Source organism: Elephas maximus, chromosome 19, assembly GCF_024166365.1.
Source record: "Elephas maximus indicus isolate mEleMax1 chromosome 19, mEleMax1 primary haplotype, whole genome shotgun sequence".
NCBI lineage: Eukaryota > Metazoa > Chordata > Mammalia > Proboscidea > Elephantidae > Elephas > Elephas maximus.
Genome location: NC_064837.1, coordinates 13,348,601 through 13,375,015, shown reverse-complemented (window position 1 = coordinate 13,375,015; position 26,415 = coordinate 13,348,601). Strand labels below are relative to the sequence as shown.

The window sequence follows — 26,415 nt, the reverse complement described above, 5'->3', positions numbered from 1 at the left end:
CCTATTGTGACCCACCCCTTCTCCCCCTCCCCCATCAGAGGAGTCTGGCTCCTAGTACGTGTGGGGTGGCCAGGGGGCCCAGGCAGTCCTGGGACCCTGGGCCATGGGTGAGCAAGCCCACCATGGAGCCCAAGTGTGTTCTGGCACCAACCCCAGGAAGTGCCAGGACTTAGGAGATTCGATTCTTCTGCTTCTAGGCAGCTTCATCTTGCTCAACGTGGGGATCAACGTGGTGACTCTGGTCAGGGCGGGGTCTGGGCAGCAGGGTGAAGGGACCCTGGAGTCTCACAGGGGCTAAGGTGGGAGGGCTGCTGGGATGTGGCCAGACTTCCGGACTCTCCTCTCTCCTGCTTCCCTCAGCTCTGGAGGCATCTGAAGAGCTCCTTGCGAATTCTTTTCCATCATTTTTTCCCCAAAGGTGAGTGAGCCTAGGCATGTGGGATGTGGGCCATGTCTCTTTCCCCTGTCCCTGTCCCTGTTCTCAGCCCCTCAGGGACCCAGGCTTTGTCCCATCCCACTTTTCCCTGCAGACAAGCAACCCAGCACTATAGGCAGCCATCCTGTGTGTATGCGCTACTCCGTGAACCCCAAAAACCTGTGCTCAAGAGTCTCTTCTCGCTTTCATCATCGCCCCAGCTTCCTGCTTGGGCACTCTAATCACCTTGACTCCTGGATACCAGACACGAATGATGAGAAGACTTCTAAGTGCTGTTGGATGCCGCCTCAGTGTGGACACACAGTAGCTCCCACAGAGCCTCCACGGGGACTACTGTGGAAGGAGGGAATGATGGGAGCTGGGGAGGCCCCTCAGGTCACAGCTTTAAAGGCCCAAGCCTCGTTTTTCTCCAGGCCAGAGACTTCTTCCCAGTTCAATGCCCCTTTGGCCAACTTCAAGGCTCACAAACCAAAGATGAGCAAGTTGGACATGGTTTCACTGTGCTTGCCCCAAGAGAGCAATATTAAAACTCCAGCCCAGTTGTTGTCCCAGTCCCCAGCCCAGTCCCCAGCCCAGGCCCCTGAGCACACCTCAGTCCAGGCCCCTGAGAACACCCCAGTCCAGGCCCCCAAGCACACCCCAGCTCACACCCCAGCCCACACCTCAGCCCAGGCCCAGGTTCACTCTCAGGCCCAATCCCCTGAACACACCTCAACTCACAACCGGGCCCACTCCCAGGCCCCCACTCCTGAGCACACATCAGTCTATGCCCCAGACCACACCCCCGCCCGGGCCAGGACCCACTTCCAGGCCGACATCCCTGAGCACACCTCAGTCCATGACCCAACCCACACCCTGGTCCATGCTCAGACCCACTCCCAGGTCCACGCTCCTGGGCACACCTCAACCCATGACTCAACCTATACCCTGGCCCATATTCATCTAAACCATACCCATGACCATTCCCCAGCACCTGCCTCAACTTCTGCCCCAGTTCCTTCCACAATTTCTACCCCAACTAGTACTCCTACCCCAGCCCCTACCCCAGCCCCTGCCCCAACCCCTGCCTCATCACTGGTCATGGCCCTGGCTACCGCCCCTGTCCCTGCCAGTACCCCTGCTCCTGTCCCTGAGCCCACCCCTACCCACATTCTAACCCCTATTCCCTCTAACCTGGCTGCCTTCAGCCATGGCCTTTCCACTGGACACGTGGTCTACGATGCCCGCAGGGTAAAGCAGGACTTCTTCCATGTGCACAGTCCCAAGAACTCTGAGTATTCTAGAAAGGACTTGGGTACCCTCTCCAGGCCCCAAGATGGGCAGGGCCTGGTGAGCTCTGGTACATCTGAGCAAACGAAGCAACATGGTAGGGATGGTGCCACGCCCCCTACAGGCTCTGTGCTGGGCTACTTGGAGTTGGGGGATGTGCAGTGGAAGGTCCCAGATGATGGTAAAGACAAGTTTGTCCAGCCCAAGACCTTCCCTTACTGCAGCTTTCATCCCTGCAGTTCTGGGAGGAAGAGCACAGACTCCCAGGCTCCAGTCTACCCCAAGTTCCTGGTCTACTCCCAGGAAACTGCACCTTCTCAACCTTGTTTTCATTCTCCAACCACTGCCCAGGGCTCATTGAACACCATTCCTCCACCATATACTCTTTCCCTGCCTCTTGTTCCTCCCAGATCCTTTGTCCTTCCTGAACCCACCAGCCATCAGAAACCCTTGACCTCAATACAAACCCCTACCTCTCTCCCAACCTCCAAGTCTCCTCAGTCCATCCCCCCTTCCCCATTCCTCATCTCTCCCCAGTTCAGCATTTCCCAATCCCTGATCCAACTCCAATCCTCTGAACCTCACAAGAGTCAAGGCCTTATCCAAGACCCCGGCCTCCAAAGAAGTCCATGTCCTTCAAAAGACCCAGGGCTTACCCAAGATCCAGGCCTCCACAAGAACTCAGGCCTTACCCAAGATCCAGGCCTCCATACGCATCCTGATCTCTATAAGATCCCAATTTCTTCTCAAGACTCTGGCCATCACAAGAGTCCAGGCATTATCAAAGATTCTGGCCCCCAAAAGAGCCCTACACAAGATGCTGGTATCTTTAGGAGCCCATGTGTCAGTCAACCCTCTGACCTCCATAAGAGCACACTATTTACCCAAAATTCTGGCTTTCAGAGGACCTCAGGCTTTATACAAGACTCTGGGGTCTATAGGAAACTAAACCTAAACCAAGAGACCATAGTTGACAAAAGTCAAGGCCTCCCCCAAGCAGCTGGCCTCCAGAAAAGCCCAGGCCCTTCCCAAGATTCTGGAGGCTACAAGAGTTCAGGCATTGCCCAAGATTCAGAAGTCTGCAGGAGTCCAGCCCTAACCCAGGAACCTGGTCTCCACAAGAACTTAGGCCTTGTCCAAACCTCCAGCCTTCCTAAAGGCTCAGGCCTTACCCAAGACTCAGGAGACTATAAGAATCTAGGCCTTACCCAAGATTCTGGAGTACACAAGAGCCCAGGTCTTACTCAAGATTCCAACCTCCACAAGAGTCCAGGTCTTACCCAAGCTACTGAAGTAAAAAAGAAATCTGGCCTTACTCAAGATATTAGAGTTTGTAGGAGCCCAGAACATACCCAAGGCCCTAACCTCCACAAGTGCACAGGAATTAATCAAAATCCTGGACCCCATAAAGGTGCAGCCCTTACCCAAGGCTCTGGCCCTCCCAAGAGTCCTGGTCTTACTCAGAAATCTGGCCCCCACAAGGACTTATGCCTTAGCCAAGATCCTGGTCTCCAAAAGAGCTCAGGCCTTGCTCTAGGTACTGACTCTGTCCCAGTCTTAGGCCCTCTTCAGACCCCCAAGTCAACACCATCCGTGATGAAGTCATGTGTGTCTGAGGAGTCTCCCCAGAGGGATGAGACCGAGCAGCACATACCTGGGACTCCCGTCCCACTCAATCAGAACTCCAGTTCTTCCAAGCCTCAGGGGATCTGCAGCGATCTACAAACCTTCTCAGAGGTACCTGTATTAATTGATCTGCAGCCATCCTCCCGGCGGGCAGGCAGCCAAGATTTGGTATACCGCCCTATGGATACAGTTCCTCCAGCCTGCCAGAACTATCGCCAAATGTCTATGCCTCTCAAAATCAACTGGAAGCCCCACTGCCCTGGACCAGGCCACCGGGCAGGGCATGTGGTCTTTGATGCCCGCCAGAGACAGTTAGGAGTGGGCAGGGACAAATGTGAAGCTCTGTCTCCCAGGCGCCTTCACCAAGAGGCACCCAGCAACTCACAGGAGACCACCAAGGAGTGGGGATATCAGTACGTAATGAAGACCTTGGACAAACAAGGAACAAAGATACATCAGGAATAAAGAGGCAAGAAAAGTGTTCTGTGGTTGTTTGAGGACATCCACCGCAGCCCCAGCCCTGACACTGACCACCCAGAGGAGAGGACTGAAACTATCCCTGTCCCTGCTCTTCCTCCATAGCTAAATCCATTATCCTCAAGGCCCTAGAGCTGCATTCTCCAATAGCCACTAGCCATATGTGGCTATTAAATTTTAAATTAAAAATACATAAAATTAATTTCTGTTCCTCAGTCACATTATCTACATTCCAAGTCCTCAACAGCCACATGTGGCTAGTGTCCACTATATGGGACGGTGCAGATTTAGAATGTTTCCATCATCACAGAAAATCCTATCAGACAGCAATGATTTAGGGTACAGAGAAACTTTCCTTGCCCTTCCCATCCACCCCTCAAAAAAAAACCCAAACTCACTGCTGTTGAGTTAATTCCAACTCATAGAGACCCTATAGGACAGGGTAGAACTGCCCCATAGAGTTTCCAAGGAGCACCTGGCAGATTTGAACTGCTGACCCTTTGGTTAGCAGCCGTAGCACTTAACCACTACGCCACCAGGGTTTCCCATCCACCCCTGAAAAACCAAAAACCCAAACCCCTTGCCGGTGAGTCAATTCCGACTCATAGCAACCTAATAGGACAGAGTAGAACTGCTCCATAGGGTTTCCAAGGAGTGCCTGCTGGATTTGAACTGCTGACCTTTTGGCTAGCAGCTGTAGCTCTCAACCACTATGCCACCAGGGTTTCCCATCCACCCCTAAAAAAAAAAGAAAAAAAACCTTAAAACTCCTCCAGAGCTTAGAGAACTTAGTTCCTCTTAAGGTAGCTCAGAGCTCCACCCTCTTGGGAGGAGTTAAAGTGTAGAGATGCCTGATGCCTGGTTACCCCAGACCAGGGAAAAGAACCAGTTTTTCTTGACCTGGCCTCTTGGGTCACAGCCAAAAAAACAAAAGTTGCCACTGAGTTGATTCTGACTCATGGCAACCCCATCTGTGTCAGAGCAAAATTGTGACCTTTTGGAAGCAGATTGCTAGGCCTTCCAAGGTGCCTCTGAGTGGGTTTGAACCACCAACCTTTTGGTTAGCAGTCAAGTGCTTAATTATTTACATCATCCAAGGTCTCCCACACCAGAAGTATGGAAACCTGCCTCCCCAATTCTGGGCTGTCTTGTGGCTCTTGGTACTCCAGGGGCCCTGGTCCTGGTTGCTGAGAGAGCTCCTTTCACGAGGCCTGGGATCCCCAGATTGAGCCCTGGATTCTGAGAGCTCCCCCTTTACAGGCCTCTAATTTTTCTAGGAGTCCCTGCTTAATTGTGTGGCCCATAGACTTAGGCCTATACACTCTGGAGACAATTCCTTGGCAGAGGGAATGTATGCAGTCCTGGCCCAGCACTGAATTGACCTGATCTGCAAGCCTGTCCCTGGTTTCCTATCTTTCTGTTCTATTATCCTGGCTCCAGGCCCCACCCTAGATTTAAAATGTATCCTGGTCCCTAACAGCATAAATTACTGAAAGCAATTTCCCGCCCTTGATAATCTTGCACTGCCTTGGCCCAGGCTAGCTAGGAGTTCCCTCTGGACCTGATTGTCGTTCTCTTTGCCATCTCTCGTGCATACCTGCGTGGAGGTCACTGCTCACTGATATGTATCTCTTCCCTGGATCAGGCATGTATTCCTGAGTCACTTCCTGGTATTTCTGCTTAATACTACCATCACTGATCCCAGGAAGGGCCCGTTCACCTAACCAGGGAGCCCTTTTCCAACGCCTTCCTGGTTCAGCTCTGTGACGTTGGACAAGTCATGGGCAACCTTTCTAGGCTGCAGTTTTCTCAACTCCGAAATGAGGGAGTTAAGCCTTTCCAGACCTAAATGACCAGCACTCCTCCAGTCACATGCAGGGCCCAAGGGTCTCTATTTCTCCCCAGGCCCTAGGGTGTATCTCCCATTATTGTTTGCTATTCAGGGTCTCTATTTCTCCCCGGGCCCTAGGGTGCATCTCCCATTATTGTTTGCTATTCAGGGTCTCCATTTCTCCCCAGGCCCTAGGGTGCACCTCCCATTATTGCTTGCTATTCAGCTCCACCTATAAGCCCTCTGCCCCAACCCCAAAGGATGCTTGGGTGGGGCTGACCTAGGCTTGTAAAGACCCAGAACAGTCTATCTCCGTAGAAACTACGACTTCCATCAGGCACTGCTGCGCAGAACAGGCAAGAGTCTGGAGGCGTGGCCTCCAACGCCCTGGTAGCTCCGGAGACAAACTGCAACTCCCAGGACAGCCCGAGAACTCAAGAGGGCGAAAGGAATGACGAAGTTCTCACAGAGAGGGGCGTGATCATAATTTAGGGGCGTGGCCAGGTGGGCAAGAGGAAGTTACCTGTTGAATCGCTCTATCCATTCTCTTGCACCCTTGCAGCCACCCCTAAGAGGCAGACCATAAACCTCTTCCGAAAAGAGGTGAGAGGAGGTAGGCAAAGGGAGTCGCCGGGCGGCGGCAGAGACTGGCTATTGCACACCCCCACCCCCGTAGGAGGGAGACAACAGCTACTTTTCACCTGCTGAGTCAGATGAGCCAGTCCTTGGGGCCTGGGACCTGCATGAGAGAAAAGGGCAAAGACTGAGAGGTATTTATTTGTTCCTTTTGAAGACTAAATTCAGAGCCCCTCATCTGCAGACCCAGTTGTGGACTGTCTGGGGCAGTCGCTTGGCCTAGGAGAGAGGGGGATCGAGGGCGATTTTTCGGCCGTCTCGGCTGCCCCCTGTCCGTGTTTTGCCTAGTCAAAATCGATAGAGCCACATGGCTTCCGCTGTCTGGGGGGGTGCCCCCTGGTGGGGCCCGCCACCCCCGGCCCCAGCCCGGCCGCTCACGGACATAGACTTCTGCTCTGGAGCGCAACTTCAGGAACTGACCCAGTTAATCCAGGAGCTGGGCGTGCAGGAGAGCTGGAGTAACGGGCCCAAGCCGGGGCCGGACCTCCTCCAGGCCAAGGACTTTGTCTTCTCTTTGCTCAGTAAGTAACCCCCCTTGCTTTCGAGAACTCGCAACTCTTAGCCACACCACGCCCTCGCCCCGCTTTGGGCCACACCCGCACGAACCCTTCTCTTCCCTTAGGTCTCATTCACCGCCGGGACCCCCGCTTTCCTCCCCAGGCAGAACTCTTGCTGCTTCGCGGCGGGATTCGCGAGGGTTCCCTGGACCTGGGGTCTGCACCCCTGGGTCCCTACGCCCGGGGACCTCACTACGACGCAGGCTTCACGCTCCTGGTGCCAGTGTTTTCGCTAGACGCCACTGGGCCGGAGCTGCAACTGGACCTGGAATCCTGTTACGCATGGCTCCACCTTCCAGAGCTGGTGCGCGGAGCCTCGGTCCGGGAGGAGTGGAAGGATTGCCTGGGGCCCCCGGTCCCAGGAGGATGTGATTCGATCCACCGAAACGAGAACGAAGAAAGTCCTAAGGACCAGCCAAGCTTCGCGGACCAGCTGTATGGTTACGTCACTGAGCCTGAGCTGCAGGTGTCTTTGGAAAAATCACCTAGTGACGTTTCAGGGCCCGAGTCGCCTCGTCGTGACGTCACGGATCTTGGTTCTCCCGCACCCTTGAAGACACTGAGTGGTGACGTCACCAAGCCGGCTGTCCCAGGCCGGGTCCCGAAGCCGTCTGAGGCGCGGGAGGTGTGGCCCACATTGTGTCCTGCCCAAGTGGCCGCCTGGTTCTTTGCTTCGCTGGCCGCGGTCGCTGAGGCCCTCATCCCGGTCCCGGGTGCCCCGCGCCTTGTGCACGCAGCCCGCCACGGGGGGTTCACCACGGTCCTCCTGGCCACGCCAGGGCCCCCGCGCCGTCTCCTGCTCTTCGACCTGATTCCAGTGGTGTCCGTGGCCGGCTGGCCCGAAGGGGCTCGGAGACACTCATGGGCGGGCCCACTGGCCCCCGAGTCGACCTCCTTCTACCTGGTGCCCGGAGGCGGCACTGAGCGGCCGGGCGCCTCCGGGTGGCAGCTCTGCTTCGCCCGCCAGGAGCTGGCGCTCAAGGCGCGCATACCGGAGCCGCTGCTGCAGGCGCACGCCGCGGCCCAGGCTCTGCTGCGCCCGCTGGTGGCGGGTACCCGAGCTGCGGCGCCCTACCTGCTAAGAACATTGCTCTACTGGGCGTGCGAGCGGCTGCCCGCGCTCTACCTGGCGAGGCCCGAGAACGCGGGCGCCTGCTGCCTCGGGCTGCTAGACGAGCTGGGCCGTGTGCTTGAGGCTGGAGCGCTGCCCCATTATTTTCTGAGCGGCCGGAAACTCCGTGCAGGGGACAGCGCCGCCGCCCTGCTGGAGGCATTGACCCGGCTCCGCGGAGACCCTGCCCGGGCCCTGCGCGTCGCGGTGGAGGAAGCCAAGGCTGCTCGCAAAGGGGGCGGTTTGGCCGGCGTGGGGGGCGGGGCTCATTAAAGACAGTGCTCCTACCCGCGTGCAAAGTGCTGTTTTGGGGGAGCGGGATGTGGAGATGACTGGCCGTGCCTCTCCTGGGGGCAAACTGTCCCCTGTGCCCAAAGACCCCGTGCTAAAAGGCCTCGTCGATTTCTCCCAAACCCCAGCCCGGTCATCCCATTCCAGATGGTCCACTCGGAATCTGTGGCCAGCGCACGCCCGGCCCCAGCACAGCCTGAGGCAACCGTCTCCCCCCAGTTCTTTTGGTCTTTTCTCTTAGGAGTCAATAGAGAGGGAGGCTGTATTTGCTGACAAAACGCGGAAAGGAGAGAGGTATGCAGACCCGGAACTAACCAATTTGGCTCACATAAAATCAGGGATATTAAGGAGGCCCGATTTCACCCCAGGGTCAATCTCACCAGTTCTTTCCCCTTTTCTTTATCCAGTTCTGTCCTCACTCCCATCCCATGCAGTAGGGTCCCCCTCTCCATTCTCAGAGCTTCAGTCATTCCATCTAGCTTAAACCAATCTCTCCCCTCATCCAGAGCTCTGATCAGTGGAGTTGCCTCCCTGTCCCTCTTCCTCTGAACCCCGAGACGTACAGCCCAGCCTCGGTTCCGTCCCCACTCCCCGCCTCCAAGGAACCCGGGGGTTCCTCCAGCTGAGTTATTCCCCCTTCTTTCCCCGCGTCTCCGCCCCCTGCCCCGCCCCCGGGCTGGCTCTCCGAGGAGGGGGAGCTGCTGTCGCCGCCACCGCCTCAGCTGCCCACAGCCGCTGCCGCTGCCGCTGCTCCGCCTCGTCCAGCTGCCTGGCCCAGTGCTCCGACTTCGCCGGACTGGGGCGCTCTGCAGACACCCCCACTTCTTCCTGGGGGTCCAGGGCATCAATACGGGCACGGGGGGAAGCTCTGCTCGCGAGGGACCGGGAGGGAGGAGCCTGGAGCCGGAGCCAAAGCCACCCATCGCCGGATCAACAGGACAGGGCAGGTTGAGGGGCGTCGGGGAAGGAAGAAGGGATTGCGATAGACAGTCCCTGGGAGGATGAGAAAGCCCGGTCACAGGAAGCTCAGACTGATGCGCTCCGACTAGTAGGTCGCCTGTTCACATTTGGGGACCAGCGGCAACGTGGGAGCATTCCACTCGGGGGGCTGGTTGGATTGGAGGGCGTGGGATCGAAACAGCACCAGCTGTCTCCAAGGAAACTTAAGGGGCAACAAGGAAAAAAGAAATCACTGACGCTCCTTATTTTGAAGTGACAGTGGGCCCCCCAGACAACCACTGGTGTATGGGCTAGGAAAGGTGGATTTGGAGGTGACTTCAAAAGGAGTGGAGGGTGACAAGGTGAGAAAAGGGGCTCAGCAGCTGGAACCTTGGGCCACTAGAAATGGAGGTGACTTGGTGAAAAAAGGTATTATCCAGTGAGAGGGCCCGGGAACCCCTGGAAATTCTAAGACATAGATTTTGCGGATTTCAGTGAAAAAAGTGGGGGATCCTCTCCATTTAGGGGGCAGCAAAGGAAAGAGCACCAAGGTGGAGTTCCTCCCTGACATTGGCAGCTCCCCAGTAGAAGTGGTATGAGCTAATATCCTCAAATCAAAGGGTCTCCACCCTTTAGATTACAAGTGTGGATTTGGTAGGGGTGCAGGGCCCCAAAATAGGGTTCCTGGGGATATTGGAACCACATCTTGGAAATTTTGAGGGTCTTGGCTTTGAAACAGGCGACAGGGACACTGGAGAACAGGGAAGGGGGAGTTTTTAGTAGGAGGCAAAATTCGAGGGTGGGGTAACTGAGGGGCCGATAGGCTGCTGGGTCCGGTGAAGCCAGCACAGGGCCCAAGGGTCGGAGCTGGCGGCTGTGGGGGGATCTGGGGCCTAGCCTCGGGTCCTGTGGGTTGAGCAGTGAGTTGGGGCAGGAGTGGTAAGAGTATGCCCTGGTGAGCGGGTTTCTCTGGGGGAGCCCAGCGCGCTCTGGGCGCCTGCCGGTTTGGGGGTGTCTCCTCCCGGGGTGCCATGGCGGCGCTGGCCAGTAGCCTGATCCGTCAGAAGCGGGAGGTCCGCGAGCCCGGGAGCAGCCGGCCGGTGTCGGCGCAGCGGCGCGTGTGTCCCCGCGGCACCAAGTCCCTTTGCCAGAAGCAGCTCCTCATCCTGCTGTCCAAGGTGCGACTGTGCGGGGGGCGCTCGGTGCGGCCAGACCGCGGCCTGGGTGAGTGCGGCTGGGCGAGGTCTCCGGCCGGGGTGTCTCTGCCTGGGAGGTTGAAGTCAGGGGCTCTGAAGAGTGGTGCCCGGCAGAGGGGGCTCCCCGGAAGTGGAAGGGGGTGGGCCAGGACAACAAAGTCCCAGCCTGTCTAATCGTACCCCAGTTTCCTTTCCCTTTTTCCCGTAATTCCGAGTCTCCTTGCTTTCGAGGGCAAGGGGAAAGCTTGATGGGTTAAGTCTGGCGCCCCGAAGCCTCGCAGCTTCTGTTCACCCCCTCCACCAAATACTGGAGTCCCCACCCCCAGCATCCTCCGCCTACGTGCGGGTTCTCGCGATTCTTTCAATCCCGAGCCGAGTGGGCTGGGGGTTCCGGACGCCTGGATCACCCCGAGGGTTTCTGCTGCTCAGCCGCCCCACCCCCGCCCCGGTTCTCCCGCTCCTCCACTCTTTGGCTTGGTTCCTCCTGGCCGCGCTTGCCTGGCTCAGGGCCAATCTCCCCAGCTCTCCCCCGGGTATCCTTGCAGCTACCTCTCCAGCCCGCCCCCCTGTGCGCCCTCCTCGCGTGACCTGCGCTTCAAGAAGGGAGCTGGGTACTCCCAATTACCCCCGATTTCCTCCCCGCGCGACTCCGAAACCGGGTCCCATAGGCTCAAGGGACCCTGCCCGGAGGAACTCAGACACAGTTGCAGGGCTGGAGATGGGCACTGAGACTGGGGGTGGTACCACCTACAAGGGGGGCAGGGGAGTGGGCGGAGAGCAAGCGATGGGGGGTGGAGAGTTGTAAGGGTTAGCGTGTGATCCCCGTCCAGGTACGACAGGCAGGGAGTCCCTCCAGCCCTGCTCACGCCCGCTCCCAGCTCCCCTGGGGGCAGTTCCCTTGAGCGCTCCTTCTGCCGCCACCGGCCTTCCGCAGTGGTACGGTCCGCAGCCCACCCTCTGAGTGGGACACAGCCCCCACGTGACTCCGTCTGCCTCTCCACCTCCTTGGCCCCCCTTCCCCCATTTCCTGGGTAAGTTACCGAATGTCTCCCACCCCAGGCGGGTTACCTGACTGAAGGGGAGAGGCTGAGCCTCAGGGAGGGCTGGGCCCCGCGTGCCAGCAGACGGACAGACAGACAGACGGACAGATGGGTCAGTGTCAGACAGGCCGGCTCTGGGCCAAGCTGAAGCCGGATCCAAGCGAGCAGCAGCCCAGCAGCAGGTGCTGAGTCAGCGTCAGGCCCAACCCCACCACCACTCCTGAAGGGGAGCCCCTACCCTGTGGTCACCCTACCGCCCCCCCACGTTCGCAAACACACCATTCCTTCAGCAGTCCTGCCCTTCTCCCTCCCTCCTCTGCCTTTTGGTCTGTTTCTTCCCCCTCTCTCTCCCCTCCCCCGTTTTGGTTGGGCTGTAGAGTAGGAATTAAGCATTTAAATAAATTTCAATAAATTAATCTGGAAGCTCTTGGTTAGAGGAAGCAGAAAGGACCCACACCCCAGCTTCCTCTGGAGTCAGAGAGGTTGGAGAGTGCTTGCTTGGAGGCTAAGGGAGTTGGGGCCCTGGGACCCCCGTTTCTTTCCTCCATTCCCTTTTTTCCCTACCATCCCGCCAAGCGTAGGAATGCATCTGGGAACAAAGATGTCATTTTCAAAGCTGAATGTCTCTCTCCCCAGAGCCTCAGCTCAAAGGCATCGTTACCAAACTGTTCTGCCGCCAGGGTTTCTACCTCCAGGCGAATCCCGATGGGAGCATCCAGGGCACCCCAGAGGACACCAGCTCCTTCAGTGAGAGGGGGAGCCAGCTGCAGGGAGGGGTGGGGGGAGTGGGGGAGGGAGATGACAATCTTATTCCCTCTTCAGGTTCAGTTGCTTTCAGTCTGTCGCCTTGACTCCCAAGGGAAGAAGTGGAGCTGGGGTGGGGTGGGGGGCTCAGGTGGGGGTTAGAAGCCTGAGGTGCTGATGTCTGCTCTCTCCACCCCTAGCCCACTTCAACCTGATCCCTGTGGGTCTCCGTGTGGTCACCATCCAGAGTACCAAGCTGGGCCACTACATGGCCATGAACGCCGAGGGGCTGCTCTACAGCTCGGTGAGACATTAAGGCTGAGTGGGCTGGAGTACTGGGGACTCCCGCAGCATACAACCTTCTTCAAATACAGACATTCTGCAGCCCAGGACTCCCTTTTCCCCCAGCTTTTACTGATGGCCTCTCATCACTGGCCACCTGAGAGCACCTCCTCTAGGGTCCCACCAATCCTACTTCTTATGCAGTCCTCCAAACACCCTCCAGATTCTTTGAGAATCCAAGTCCTTCAGCCTTCTAAGGTCCCTAGTTCTTATTCTATCCCTTCCAGACTTCAACATTACTCACTTCCCCAGAGTCATTCAGAATAAGGGATGGTGAGGGGTCAGGGTAGAATGGAGAGAAGGGACTTTCTTATTCCAGGCCCTTGAAAGTCTAGCTCTTAGCTCTTGGCCCTTCCTTGTCCTCCCTTTGATTAGTTCCTGCATGGGCTCAGAAGTTAGGCCCCCAGGGACATGCATAGATGACACCCAGCTTATTCCTTCCCAGGGTTCCTTTCTGCTCAGTGATGTGTCTGTTTGTCTGTGCCTGTCTGGGTCTTTGTCTCCTCAGCCACATTTCACAGCTGAGTGTCGCTTTAAGGAGTGCGTCTTTGAGAATTACTATGTTCTGTACGCCTCTGCTCTCTACCGCCAGTGCCATTCTGGCCGGGCCTGGTACCTAGGCCTAGACAAGGAGGGCCGGGTCATGAAGGGGAACCGAGTCAAGAAGACCAAGGCAGCTGCCCACTTTGTACCCAAGCTCCTGGAGGGTGGGTATGGCCTCAAGAAAAGGTGGGCCACATATGGGAGGGTATTGACCTTGACAGGGACATTCACTGACACACAGCTTGAGCTACATGTGTCAGGAGGACCACTATTATGACAGGTCAAGCCAGAAAGGCTTTGCTCTTTGTGGGTCTGGGGGCCCTCTTCCTGTGGGTTGGGGGTCCAGAGGGTGAGTGTAGGGGAAGGGAGCCCTTTCAGAGCTCTGACTCTGCCTGGATTCCTCTATGCCTAACTCTCTTCTTCCTGCTCCTTTCTCTCCTCTTCACAGTGGCCATGTACCGGGAGCCTTCTCTCCACAGTGTCCCTGAGACCTCTCCTTCCAGTCCCCCTGCCCCCTGAAATGTAGTCCCTGAGCTGGAGGCTCCCTGCACTCCCACTGAGCCAGCCACCACCCTAGCCTGTCTCCCAGCCCTGCTTCTGGCCCTGCTCTCACCCCTGCCTGCTACACCTATGCCCTGAGCAGCCAGGTTCCACCAGGTGCTCTTCCCCAGAGGAGCCTAGGAACTGGCTGTGACTTCTGGAGCTTCTGAGACCTTTGGATCCTTGAGTCTAGGAGGGAGGTACAGAGGGTGTCTGAAAATGGTCCTGGCTGATCACTCTTTTTTTCCTTTCATAGTCACAGACCCTCAAAACATTTTCCTGGGTTGGCACTGTGGTTTCCAAAACAGACAGAGCCAGGGCATAAACACTTCCCACTCCAGACCCTGCCAGTTCCTGGAGCCCCATGCTCTTTTTCATTGCCTCTGAGCCATAGATGTGTAGGTCCATCGGTCCATTAGTTTCCCTCTTTCCTCACTCTGCCTTCTCTCTTGGTCTGGACAGGTTCTGGAACACGGGGCACCTCAGCCAGGGCCATTTCTGCATTAGGGCTCTGTGTTGGAACCCCGGCACGCTGCCAGACTGTTCTGAGTCCACCAGATTTCTGTTCTTGACCCAGACAGACCCCTGGTTTCCAAGGAGATGGAGGCCATATCTGAGCTCTGCCCAGCCATGGCCTCTGCCAGAACTGGGACCAGTCTCAGATCACCACAGGCTTAACTTCCTTATCCCACCCAGTTCTAGAGCATGGTGTTCTAGACCTATGTGAAGCCATACTTTCTCCTGAATCTCAGCTCTAGGATATAGACCCCAACTCTCAGCCCTCCCCCCCAGGATGGAACTGGGGCCTGTATAGCCACATTGTTGCTCTACAGTAAGTTCTAAATCCACCCTCCCACCTTCCCTAGTGATGTCCATTAAGGCTGGCCTCTGGAAAGGACCCAGCTATGATTCATAAAGAACTGAGTTCTGGATGACTTAAGTACCACTTCTTATTTTTCCTAGATAATTAAAAAAAAAAAGTTTATTCTTCCATACAGAATGCTAACTTTATTTTTAAGTGCAGTTTCTAGCTCCTGGAACCCGGCTGGCGTATTGCCAGGGGAACAGAGTCTGGGAAAAGGCAGAGTAGTTTTGGAAGGACCCCTAATCTAATAGGAAAGCTGGGATGGGGAAGTGGCCAAAACCATGGCATAGTGGAACCTGTGCCTGGGTTCTAGGGGGACACGAACACTTAGCTACCTCCACTGGAATTCCTTTCAGGTCCCCTGTAAAGCTGAGGTCTTTATAGTAATGGGTCTGGAATAAAAAGGACAAGTGGGACACAGCCTTGACCCCCAGTGAGGAGACCCCAATTCAGCAATAAGTCCCACTCTTCTCCCCTACAGGTCAGACCAAGGAAGGTAAGGGCCTCTTGGATCCTAGATCTCATTCACCCCCATAGCTTCTAACTGAATAGACCTTGCTTTATCTTACAGCTTATAACCTCAGCTGGGTTTTAGGTACCCAAAAAGGGCCTGACCAGATATTTCTGGAAACCATGGAGAGCTAGGGGCAGGCCTGGAAAAGTCCGGGTACCCACTAGTGAGCTAGGAGGGAGACTACCTGAAGGATGCCTCAGACCTCCGCAGGATAGACTGAGAAGCCTGGAGGGAGGGGCTAGGACGCAAAGGCAGGTCACACTTTTCCTCAGGCTCTTTCTACTTCTGGCTTGTTGCTAGAGGGGTAGATGTCCCCCTCACCCACACAAACCCTGCTCAGGCTCCGCCCGTCTCCTGGCTTCGCTCCCAGGGGACCAAGTTTCCACTCCACGCTTTCTCAAATAAAGAGGATTATACAACGAACTTTTGTCTGTTATCTGTGGGTGGCGGGCACCAGCAGTTGCTCGGGGCGGGACCAACCCCCGGGGGCGGGGCGGGTGGGCTGGCTGCTGCCCCCCAACAACAGGTGCACATTCCTGGGAGCCTCGTCACTTCCCCTGTGCTGGCGGTCCCGGCTGCTCACCGAACGAACTCCCTGGGCCACCCGGCCGGGCTATGACCCCGAGGGCGCTGCTGTTGCTGCTGCTGCTGCTGCTGCTGGGGGCTCTGGAGACGCCGCTTTCTTCGGGTAAGCCTGGGCTGGGAAGGGTCAGTGACAGGGGCAGGGGAAGTGGCTGGACCCCACGGCTTCACTTAATCCTCTCCTTCCCCAGGCGCACATGGCTTGGAGGCGGAGGGCCGGCTCCGCGACAAACTTTTCTCGGGCTATGACAGTACGGTGCGCCCGGCACGGGAGGTGGGAGACCGCGTCCGGGTCAGCATTGGTCTCACCCTGGCGCAACTTATAAGTCTGGTGAGGTCGCGCGCCGGGGGTTGCGGTCGGGCCCACCGACAGGCTGAGGGGCGTGGCTTTGGGCTGGGCAGGACAGATGGACAGGCTGGGGGAGAGGCCTGGCCGGGAGATGGACGAGCCGTTAGCGCAGATTGAGTCGAAATCGGACCAATGGACGAGCTGCGGGCGTGGCTGCTGACCGGGCTAGGGATGGAACCGGATAGCATGGTGGGCGGGCCTTGAGGTGAAGCTGGGACCGCAAGACAGGCTGGGGGCGAGCCTTGAGGCGGGGCCAGATGAGGCCTCGACAAGGCTGGGGCGGAGCTTGGTGCCTGGTCGGGTCAACATAAAACAGCCGGAGGTGATTCAGGGCTGGAGGAATTACCAGTGCGGGCCAGGCCTGAGACAGAGCCAGGCGGAGGGATGGGTGGAGGTAAGACTGTAGATGGACAGGCTGGGAGTGTCCCCGGCAGGAACGGGTTTTTCCGAGACAGAGGCGGGACTTGGGTTCAAGAGACTGAAACTTAGAAAAAGGGGCGCGCCGGGTTTCCAGCGGAGAGCGTGACCCGCCGAGCCTCCTCATTTCTCTCCCCGCCACTCACCTCTGTCCTTTAAATTTTTCCCTTTTAGAACGAGAAAGATGAGGAGATGAGCGCGAAGGTGTACTTAGACCTGGTACGGAGACCCCGCAGGGTGGTGAAGGGCATCCCGCTGCCTTTACAATTTCCTCGAATGTCCAGCCCAGGAATACTTTAATATCACCATCTCAGAAAACTCATTTATAACTGAAATAGAAGCTTCAGGAAACATTGCCCAGCTGTACTACGGGAGTTGCACTCCAAGCATTTTTAATTCTAAAAATTTTAAGCACTGGTTTTGGGCCACTAATTTGGTTCTCAATCTACTAAAGGGTCGCGAACTGCAGTTTGAAAAACACTGTTTTAGAGGCTAACTAATGCAGCATCCTGATTTTTACAGACTAAAATATTTTGGGTCTGATGCGGGTGAAGGGGAAATTAACGGATAGGGGTTCCAGCGAGTGAAGGCGGAGCCCGAGCCAGAACCCCGGCCTCCAGATCCACAGCCCCTGCCCTGCCCGGTGCTGCACTCTCTTCTCGGGCTTTCCTGGGGGCATCCCAAGTCCCCTCCCGACCTCCAGCCCTAGACAGTCCCTCAGCCTCTGCTTCCCTAGGAGTGGACTGACTACAGGCTGAGCTGGGACCCCGCGGAGCACGAGGGCATCAACTCGCTGCGCATCACGGCTGAATCCGTGTGGTTACCGGACGTGGTGCTCATGAACAAGTAAGGATCTTCCCAGAGCCCAGGAGGTGGGCGGGCCGCAGGAAGAGGGGACTACCAGGGCAGGGCCTTGATTTCAGACGAGAGATCCCTTCCCTGCAGCAATGACGGAAACTTTGAGGTCGCTCTGGACATTAACGTCGTGGTGTCCTCCGACGGCTCCGTGCGCTGGCAGCCTCCGGGCCTCTATCGCAGCAGCTGCAGCATCCAGGTCTCCAGGCCCCGGCTGGGAAGCTCCAGGCGCTCTTAGAAACCCTCCTTCTCCTCTGAGACCTAGACTCCCCAGAGCCTCCCATCCCTCATCCCTTATCTCTCATGGCCCTCATCTCTCTTTTGCCCTCACGTGATAACCTGCCAATTCTCCTGTAACCTCACTTCCCTGTGATCTCCTTTGGTGATCCCTGTCTCCCCAGCACCCCATATCCTCTGGCCCCCATCTGTTCTGTGACCTTCCTGTTGACCTCCTGAACTCCCTCAATCCCTACCAGTTCTCTTGCAGCTCTAATGAATCCCCTTTCTGTCCAGGTCACTTACTTCCCCTTTGACTGGCAAAACTGCACCATGGTGTTCAGTTCCTACAGCTATGATAGCTCGGAGGTCAGCCTGTGGACAGGTCTGGGCCCTGATGGACAAGCACAGCAGGAAATCCACATTCACGAAGGCACCTTCATTGGTGAGCGGGCATGGCCCCATATCCCTGGGCTTTATAATTTCCATTTTCTAACAGGCCGATAAATATACCACATCAGCAATGCCCAGTACAACCCTGGGTGGTCAGCAAGATGAGTATGACTATCTATATTTCACATATATGGAGGAGACTGCCGAACCCAGTGTCCACAGCTAGCCCCTTATCACAACAGCCCTTTCAGGAGTAGGACATGGTACAGCAAGCCAAACCTAGCACCAACCAGGACAGCTCCCACACTGGTGTCCCATTCTTCTGCTCTCCTCCCCCAGAGAACGGCCAATGGGAGATTATCCATAAACCCTCTCGGCTTATCCAGCCTCCAGGGGATCCTAGGGGACAGGGAGAAGGACAGCATCAAGAAGTCACCTTTTATCTCATCATTCGCCGGAAGCCTCTCTTCTACCTGGTCAATGTCATTGCCCCATGCATCCTCATCACACTCTTAGCCATCTTTGTCTTCTATCTGCCTCCAGATGCAGGTAAGGGGGAAAGGGACTGTAAAAATGCTGTGGTGGGGGCATCAGACTTCCTCTAAGAGGGAAGGAGAATCAAGATCAACAGCCCAAGTCTGATTCCTATCCGGTGGAGGGCAGACATGTCTCCACACTCCAACCTTTTAACCAATTCTGCCACCAGTCAGCTCTCCCACAGCACTCTCTGCTTCTCTGCTAGGCTCTATAATTTATTGCAATGGTCACACAGAACTCATAGACAATACTCTCTATTATGAGGTTTATTAAGGAAGAAATAGGTTACAGTTCAGGCTCGGGAGCACTCACGATACAGTTCTTCCATCGGGACAGCTTCTTCTCAGCCGTGCCTGCAGGCGTACCTCTCTCTGGCCCCTTGGCCTCTGCCCTGCTCAGGCAAGTGTTATAAAGCTCTTTTAGCTCTGCTGGCAAGTGCCCTGAGGCACCCCACTCCGCCATTAAGCCTGGGCTGAAAGGCGCTCAGCTATCTTGCTCAGTGGATCGGCACACCCAGTATAACTGCCTTGCTCTTGCTTTGTGAGCCAGGAAGCCCACCGCCCTTTCTCCTGCCAGTCTCCTGGTTCGGCTGCCTCTGCTGCCACCATCTGCCGCTGCTTCTTGCTGTTTCTCACTATCTCCAGTGCTACAGCTCTCTCTCTCTCTCTCTCTCTCTCCTGGGTCTAGAACCTCTCAGCCCAGCAATCCAAGGTCCACTGGACATGCTCCACACCTAGCTGTTCTTTCTTGGTGGCAGTAGTGCCCCCCCTCCCACCTGGACTGACTGCACTTTTAAGCATAGCACGATGGCAAAACTGACCAATCCCCTTGTTAGGGTTCCATATACTTTATTTTCATTGTGCCATCCTCACAAGGGTGCTATATACCTTATTTACATTATTGGTGGGCCACAGGCACCTCATTTGCATAGTCCTTACCCAATCATTTGGTGGGAGTTACAAAGACTATGGCTAGAAGGGCCATATTAAGTAATTCACCACACCACAGGGACCCAGCCCTCCTTCCCACCAATAGCTCAGCTCTTTCATTTCTAATCCAGGCAGGGTTTTCTTGCCAATCTAGGCCATCCCGGCATCCCACCCAGGTTTTCCCTTCAGCCAGAGAGACCCCCAACTGAACCCAGGTTTTCCCTTCTACCAAGTAGGCCCAACCACAGGCTCTGCCTCCCCTCTTTTCTCCATTCCTGCAGGGGACATTTGAACTTTCTTTCAGAGCCCTAGGCTCTCATCCATGGAATCTCCTCTCCTCTGACCAACAAACTCCCAAGCTTAAACAACAATCCCTGTCCTTTTCTCCATTCCTAGTATCCTCCTCCCGCACTTTTCTGACACCACTTAACCTCCCCAGGAGATAATAGCCAATGTTTTTCTATGAGGCAGCATAATGTAGTAACAGGGAAGTTTCTGTGTTTCTTAGTGTCCTGATCTGGAAACAGGGACAATTACTGCATAGAATTATGGTGAGGATTAACTGTCTGGTACTCAGTACACAACATAAAGTGTTGGTATTATTTTTACTATTTTTGAGCACTTTCTATGAGGTTATACAATTAGCGTGTTACATATATTAACTCAGTTCTAATCTTTACAACAACCCTGAGAGGTAAGTACTGTGTCCTGTATCACTGTTCCCATTTTACAGAGGAGGATAAAGAGGCTGAGAGAGCTTAAGTCACTTGCCTGACATTATATTGTTAGAGAGGGGCAGTGCTGGCAGGTTCGTATTTCAACTCAGGTCAGTGCCAGTCTGTTTCAGGGACCTGGTATCTTTGACTGTAGTATTCAAAATATGGTTTCCACCTCTCTGGCATCAAGTCCTCTCTTTGTTTAGGAAAAGAGAGTGGTGCACTCTAAAACTCACTTCCAAATGTAACCTCCTACTTCCCCCTGGAGCAGGGTAAATCTTGGAACCCAAAATTATAGGACTGAAGTGGAACATATCATGAAAGTCATTCATTTCCATCCCCTCCCTGAAGTATGCAGTGCCTGTTGCATGCCACATGAATAACCAGCCACCTGGCCTGTCCTTGAATACTTTGCTTCATTTTTAGACCTTTCAAATTGCTATGTAGTTCCTGAAAAAGCTATAGGGGTTGGTCCATTTATTAATGTTGAGTGTCTATTATGTGGTAGGTACTAGGAAAACATCAGTGAAGAAAAAAGACAAAAATCTCTGTCTTAGTGAAGTTTATATTTCAGTGGGAAGGCAGTAAACAAAATAAATCAGTTAATAACAATCAGTTAGTAACAAAATAAATCAATAAACAAAATAAATCAGTCTACTAGATACAATAAAACCTGCAAAAGCCAGAATCTGTGTAAGGTGAATACCTGCCAGAGAAGGAAAACTGAAATATCTTCTGCTAATAGACAGCGATAGAAAAGTGATAAGGCTGCACCCTGTTAAAGGCAGAAAACTTGCGAGGTCTGGATAAACAAGGCAGTCCTGTCTAGTTCCGGCTCTCACAGGTTTCACTGTAGTATATTAGAAAAGGACAAGTGCTAAGGAGGAAAATAAAGTAAGAAAGAGTGTGGAAGAGGATAAGAATTGGGGTAGGGGTTGAATTTTAAAAATAGGATAGCCAAAAGGAGAGTCTCTTCAATAAGTAGTGCTGGAAAAGTTGGATTTCCACATGCAGAAAAAAGAAACAGGATCCATACCTCACACCATATACAGAAACAAATTTAAAATAGATTAAGGACCTAAAAGTACAAACTAAAACCATAAAATTCTTAGAAGAACAAGCAGGGGTAACGCTGTCAGGCCTAGCTTTCAACGATGGATTATCTAACATAATAAAAAAAAGCACAAACAACAAAAAACAAATAAATGGGACCTCATAAAAATTAAAAACTTTTGTTCATCAAAAGACTTTACCAAAAAAGTGAAAAGACAAGTTACTGACTGGGAGAATATGTTCAGAGACCACGTATCCAACAGGAACCTAATAACCAAAATGTATATAAAACTTCCACAACTTAATAACAAAAAGACAACCCAGTCATAAAATGGGCAAAGGACTTGAACAGACATTTTACCAAAGAGGACAGTAAATGGCCATCAAATATATGAAAAGATGCTCAGTGTCAGAGAGATGCAAATCAAAACCACAATGATACCATTTCACTTCCATTAGGATGGCTAAGGAGCCCCTGTGGTGCGGTGGCTAAGAGCTCTGCTGCTAACCAAAGGCTCAGCAGTTAGAATCTACCAGCTGCTCCTTGGAAACCCTATGGGGCAGTTCTACTCTGTCCTATAGGGTCAACTGTAAGTTGGGATCAACTCAATGGCAACAGGTTTGGTTTTTTTTTGTTGTTAGGGTGGCTAAGATTTAAAAAAAAACAGAAAATGATATATTGGCAAGGATGTGCAGAAACTGGAGCCCTTATCCATTGTTGGTGCGATGCAAAACGGTACATCTTACGGAAAACAGTGTAGTAGTTCCTCCAAAAACTAAAAACAGAACTACCATATGACCCAGCAACTCCACTCCTAGGTATAATACCCAAAAGACTTGAAAGCAAAGACTCAGAGATGTGTACACCAATGTTCACTGTAGCACCATTCACAATAGCCAAAAGGCGGAAACAACCTAAATACCCCTCAACAGATGAATGGATAAACAAAATGTGGTACATACATACAATGGGACACTATTCAGCCAGTAGGAGAAATGAAGTCTTGAGACTACAGTATGGACAGAGGTTGAAGACATTATGCTGAACCAAATAAGCCAATCACAAAAGGACAAATACTATATGACCTCACTTATATAAAAAGACAAGAAAAGGCAAATGTATGGAGAACAAAGTTTATTAGTGGTTACCAGGGGTGGGAGGGGGAAAGGGGAGTTAATAGTGATGGGAAAATTGCATTTATTAAAGGGTATCGCACAGCCTATTATTATAATTGTTGTCAATATGTTGTATACCTGTAAAAAGTTGAATTGGCAAAGTAAATAAGTAAATAGAATAGAATGGCCAGTGAACGCCGCACTGAAAAGGGAACATTTGAACAAAGGCTGGAAGGAAGCAAGATAGTGAGCCAGGCAGATATCTGGGAGAAGAATGTTCTAGGCAGAGTAAACAGTAAGTGTAAAGGCCTTGATGTGGGAGTGTGCCTGGCATGTTCAAGGAACAGCACAGAGGCCAATGTACTGAATGAAGTAAGCAAGGGGAAAACAGTAGGAGATGAAGCCAGAGAGATAATGGGAAGGCCCTGTAGATCATAGTCAGGATTTTGGCTTCTATGCAGGAGAGGAGGAGCCACTGGAGGGTTTTGAGAAAAGGAGTGATATAATCTGACTTACATTTTAACAAGATCATCCTGGCTGTTCAGTTGAGAACAGTCTGCAGGGGAGCAAAGGATGAGGCAAGAACAGTTAGGAGGCCGTTATAATAATCCCGACCTGAAGTAATGGTGGTATGGACCAGGGTGGTAGTGGTGGAGGTGATAAGTCATTAGTTTTCAGGATATACTGTGAAGGCAGGGTCAGTAGAGTTTGTTATAGATTGCACATGGGATGAGAGAGATGAGAATTGAGGATGACTCCAAGGGTTTTGGCCTGAGCCACAGGAAAGATAGAGTTGTCATTTTTAAGAAGGGGAAGACTATAAAAGGAGCAGCTTTGGAAGCAGGGGATATGTTAAATTTGAGGTGACTGTTGGACATCCATTAGAGCCCTGGTGGTGCAGTGGTTAAGAGCTACAGCTGCTAACCAAAAGGTTGGCAGTTCAAATCCATCAGCTGCTTCAACCCTATGGGGCAGTTCTACTCTGTGCTACAGGGTGGCTATGACCCCACAGAAATGAGTTACTGGACATCCAATCAGAGAGGTTAAGTAGGCAGGTGTATATGATTTTAGAGTTCAGGGGAAAATCCCAGACTCTGGACTTGCAGGAATCATTTGTATACACATGACCCTTCCAAAAGCCTATCCTTGAGTGGGCTAGAAACACAGTCACTGATTATGCCATAGAAATTGCCTTTTGGCAAAGCCTAATCTTCCTTCCCTTCTAACCCCCAAGGGGAGAAGATGGGGCTCTCGATCTTTGCCCTGCTGACTCTTACTGTGTTCCTGCTGCTGCTGGCAGACAAAGTGCCTGAGACCTCCCTATCAGTCCCCATCATTATCAAGTATCTCATGTTCACCATGGTCCTCGTCACCTTCTCTGTCATCCTGAGTGTCGTAGTCCTCAACCTGCACCACCGCTCACCCTACACCCACCAAATGCCCCTTTGGGTTCGACAGGTAAGAGATCTCGACCCCCAACCTGTGTTAACTCTCAATCCTAGTATTTGGGTTTTTGTCCAGGTATCACTTGGCAAAATTAATTTTACCCTTCCATCATTGTAATTTCATAGTTCCCATACTTTCTTCATCAGTATTATCCATTCTGAGTCCAAGAGAGACATTCTCAGGGTTGGGTACTATCAGGATGGGAGCCCTCAGAACCTCTCTTTCCAGTGATGATGCCTTCCAACCTACTTAAGAGCTCTGAAGGCTGTGTAGTGCATTTCCTTGCCTGTGTAGGCTGTGTAGTGCATTTCCTTGCCTGTGTAGGCTGTGGGACCAGATTCACGCATGCGCAGGAATGGGGCTGTGGCGAAGGGGTGGTTGGCTCCTTCCCTTCTGGTCTGAAGACCTGAAGGGCCCCCTTTAATACTCCTCTTCCATTCCATCTGCAGATCTTTATCCACAAGCTCCCGCGGTACTTGGGTCTGAAAAGGCCCAAACCTGAGAGAGACCAGATGCCAGAGCCTCCTTCTCTAGCCCTCAAAGATTCCCCAGGAGGTGGCTGGGGTCGGGGAACAGATGAATATTTCATCCGGAAGCCGCCGAGTGATTTTCTTTTCCCCAAACTCAACAGGTAAGACTGCTACCCATCGCCCGTAAAGAAGGAGGAGGAAGAACTACAGCTCCCAGAAGACTGTGCGGAAACAGGAGGCCTATGGTCCCGGAAGATGCTGTGGTTGAGCATCATGGGAGTTGCAGTATCCCTTCAGAGGTCCACTTTGTGGGAAGGTGGAAACTAAAGCACAGGGGCGTGGGAAGAGTTGCGGAAGGCAGGCGAGGTTTGTTGAAGGTCGCCGCTGGCTGGGAGAGCTTGAAGGGCCCTCTCAGGTTTTGAGAACAGGCACGGTGCTGGAGGAGTTGGGGCGGGGCTTAGAGCACGGCCGTGAGTTGTGTCTTTGCGCCCAGGGCGTGGCCAGAGTCACTCCTCCTCTAGGTTCCAGCCTGAACTGACTGCCCCGGACCTGCGGCGATTTATCGACGGGCCAATCCGGGCTGTAGGCCTGCCTGCCGAGCTACGGGAGGTCGTTTCTTCCATCAGCTACATCGCTCGACAGTTGCAAGAGCAGGAGGACCACGATGCGGTAAGCCCAATGAGGGTGGGTGGGCAAGGCAGGATTAGGGCCTCTGTGACTTTGGCACCACCCCCAAGCTCAGGCTCCACCCCTACCCCTCGGTTCACTTTCTGATTGGAGATCTACCTCCCTTGGTACCGCCCCCGGCTTCCGGACTAGTTCTGTACTCTGTCCTTCGCTTGCAGATCCCTGCTGGCGCAGTGGTTAAAAGCTAACCAGAGAGGTCGGCAGTTTGAGTCCACCAGTCGCTCCTTGGAACTCTCTGGGGCAGCTCTACTCTGTCCTATAGGGTCGCTATGAGTCGGAACCGACTAGACTGCGATGGGTTTTTTACTCTTCACCCTTGGTTTTGCTCTCCTGCTCTGCAGCCCGCCCTTTGCTGGGTGGGAGAGAAGGGGGGATGTTGAAAGATTCTGGCTTGGTACTGGGATGTGGGGCGGGCCTTGCTGGAGGTCGCGGCCCCGGGCTCAAGGAGAGTCTCCTCTGCCTATCCCCAGCTGAAGGAGGACTGGCAGTTTGTGGCCATGGTAGTGGACCGCCTCTTCTTGTGGACCTTCATCATCTTCACCAGCGTCGGGACCCTAGTCATCTTCTTGGATGCCACGTACCACTTGCCTCCTCCCGAGCCCTTTCCTTGAGGACAGGAGAGACCCAGGTCCCCGGCCATCTGAAGTGAGAGTTCTGCAGTACTCTCAAGCCCTGTCCCTTCTCTGCTTCTTAACCTCCTAACTCCTATGGGAATCCAGCCCTCTCACCGTTTCTCTCCCTGGGGAGGAAACGAAAGTGGGACTGGGACAGATGGGGACTTTGGGATTACTCTGGGTTCTTGAAGAAGCTCCTTTGGATATCAACACCTAGGTCCCCAATGAAATGGATCACAGAACAAGCAGCAGACTATAAGCCTGTATGATGGCAGGAACTGTGTCTTGTTTACCTTACTATCCCCAGCGCCTGGCATAGGTCCTCACCTATAGTAGATCCTTAACAAGCATTTGTTGAAAGAATTGGAAAAAAATTTCCTGGAAATACACCAATTTAGTACTGCTTATCTTTGCATGTTGGGACTAGTGGTCTTTTTTTTTTTTTTTAAAACCTTTCTTAAATTCTTTTGTGATGACTGTTAGAAAATGTTATTTCTGAAAGCATGTGCTTGTAACGAGAAAAAAAAGCATTTTAAAGAATTCCATTCAAGTTCCAGCTTTGGTGCTCAAGCATTAGATGAGCCACTGAAACTGCTTTGTGCCTCAGTTTCCTTATCTGTAAAATGAAGCTAATAATACTATCTTCCCCTTAGGGTTATTTGAGGATCATATGAGAAGCACTATACAGTGTATTTCAGAGGTCACAAACTTGTTTGTCTTGGCCTATGGTAAACATCTTAAATTTGAGTTTGTTGGCTGCCCCTTGAAACTGGGCTATTTCATAGGGAAATTTTGATTTCTGAATTCTCTTGAAGAAAAAAAATTAAAAACTTTCATAACACTAGTCCTAGGTTCTCTACTGGGAGGAGCTGCTCGAGCTAATTAGTGGCTACTGGCTCTGGTAAAGGAATTTATGCCAGAATTCCTGAAAACCCTCACCTGCCTGACCAGCTTCACTCATTTTACCTGCCCTTCCTCCATTACACTGAAAAGAGACAAGGGAAGAAAGGGGAGACAAAGAGTTGAAGTCAGTGGGAAGTCACTAGTTTCCTTTTAATTTGGAAAAAGGGTTGGACCT

The 26,415-nt window shown here is 53.3% G+C and overlaps 4 protein-coding genes across 10 annotated transcripts; all 4 read left to right on the top strand.

The window, feature by feature from the left end:
* The first annotated feature begins 103 nt into the window (after nt 1-103).
* SPEM3 (SPEM family member 3) lies at nt 104-3,752 on the top strand. Its single transcript, XM_049860314.1, is given in 4 exon segments — nt 104-241; nt 361-418; nt 531-3,715; nt 3,717-3,752. Coding segments are annotated over 4 exon segments (3,417 nt in total).
* A 2,296-nt stretch (nt 3,753-6,048) lies between these two features.
* On the top strand, nt 6,049-8,216 carry TMEM102 (transmembrane protein 102). Its single transcript, XM_049860862.1, has 2 exons — nt 6,049-6,796; nt 6,898-8,216. The coding sequence occupies exons 1-2, from the start codon at nt 6,583-6,585 to the stop codon at nt 8,214-8,216; spliced, it is 1,533 nt and encodes a 510-aa protein (XP_049716819.1). The 5' UTR covers nt 6,049-6,582.
* A 1,988-nt stretch (nt 8,217-10,204) lies between these two features.
* On the top strand, nt 10,205-14,134 carry FGF11 (fibroblast growth factor 11). 4 transcript variants are annotated; one of them, XM_049860863.1, is made up of 5 exons: nt 10,205-10,397; nt 12,046-12,156; nt 12,354-12,457; nt 13,004-13,202; nt 13,487-14,134. In XM_049860863.1, the coding sequence occupies exons 1-5, from the start codon at nt 10,205-10,207 to the stop codon at nt 13,555-13,557; spliced, it is 678 nt and encodes a 225-aa protein (XP_049716820.1). In that variant the 3' UTR covers nt 13,558-14,134. The 4 variants fall into 4 exon arrangements, with proteins under 4 accessions (XP_049716820.1, XP_049716822.1, XP_049716821.1 ...); XM_049860865.1 differs by having other exon boundaries at nt 10,272-10,351; nt 11,429-12,156; XM_049860864.1 differs by having other exon boundaries at nt 10,326-10,397; nt 11,248-12,156.
* Nucleotides 14,135-15,497: 1,363 nt separating this feature from the next.
* On the top strand, nt 15,498-25,763 carry CHRNB1 (cholinergic receptor nicotinic beta 1 subunit). Of its 4 annotated transcripts, none has more exons than XM_049859980.1 (11): nt 15,498-15,645; nt 15,731-15,870; nt 16,480-16,524; nt 17,042-17,151; nt 17,251-17,359; nt 17,674-17,821; nt 18,109-18,318; nt 23,355-23,578; nt 24,016-24,197; nt 24,558-24,705; nt 24,882-25,186. In XM_049859980.1, the coding sequence occupies exons 1-11, from the start codon at nt 15,573-15,575 to the stop codon at nt 24,909-24,911; spliced, it is 1,419 nt and encodes a 472-aa protein (XP_049715937.1). In that variant the 5' UTR covers nt 15,498-15,572; the 3' UTR covers nt 24,912-25,186. The 4 variants fall into 4 exon arrangements, 3 of the variants coding, with proteins under 3 accessions (XP_049715937.1, XP_049715936.1, XP_049715938.1); XM_049859979.1 differs by lacking the exon at nt 24,882-25,186 and adding an exon at nt 25,194-25,763 and having other exon boundaries at nt 15,502-15,645; XR_007514050.1 differs by lacking the exon at nt 24,882-25,186 and having other exon boundaries at nt 24,016-24,402; nt 24,558-24,647.
* The last annotated feature ends 652 nt before the right edge of the window (nt 25,764-26,415 follow it).

Excerpts from the sequence above, each read along its gene's own strand:
- CHRNB1 (XM_049859979.1), top strand. The coding sequence starts at position 15,573 with ATGACCCCGAGGGCGCTGCTGTTGCTGCTGCTGCTGCTGCTGCTGGGG. Across the intron at positions 16,525-17,041 it reads CGAAGGTGTACTTAGACCTG|GAGTGGACTGACTACAGGCT; the intron begins GTACGGAGACCC and ends CTGCTTCCCTAG. Across the intron at positions 24,706-25,193 it reads AGCAGGAGGACCACGATGCG|CTGAAGGAGGACTGGCAGTT; the intron begins GTAAGCCCAATG and ends GCCTATCCCCAG.
- FGF11 (XM_049860863.1), top strand. The coding sequence starts at position 10,205 with ATGGCGGCGCTGGCCAGTAGCCTGATCCGTCAGAAGCGGGAGGTCCGC. Across the intron at positions 12,157-12,353 it reads AGAGGACACCAGCTCCTTCA|CCCACTTCAACCTGATCCCT; the intron begins GTGAGAGGGGGA and ends CTCCACCCCTAG. Across the intron at positions 13,203-13,486 it reads TGTACCCAAGCTCCTGGAGG|TGGCCATGTACCGGGAGCCT; the intron begins GTGGGTATGGCC and ends TCCTCTTCACAG.
- TMEM102 (XM_049860862.1), top strand. The coding sequence starts at position 6,583 with ATGGCTTCCGCTGTCTGGGGGGGTGCCCCCTGGTGGGGCCCGCCACCC. Across the intron at positions 6,797-6,897 it reads CTTTGTCTTCTCTTTGCTCA|GTCTCATTCACCGCCGGGAC; the intron begins GTAAGTAACCCC and ends CTCTTCCCTTAG.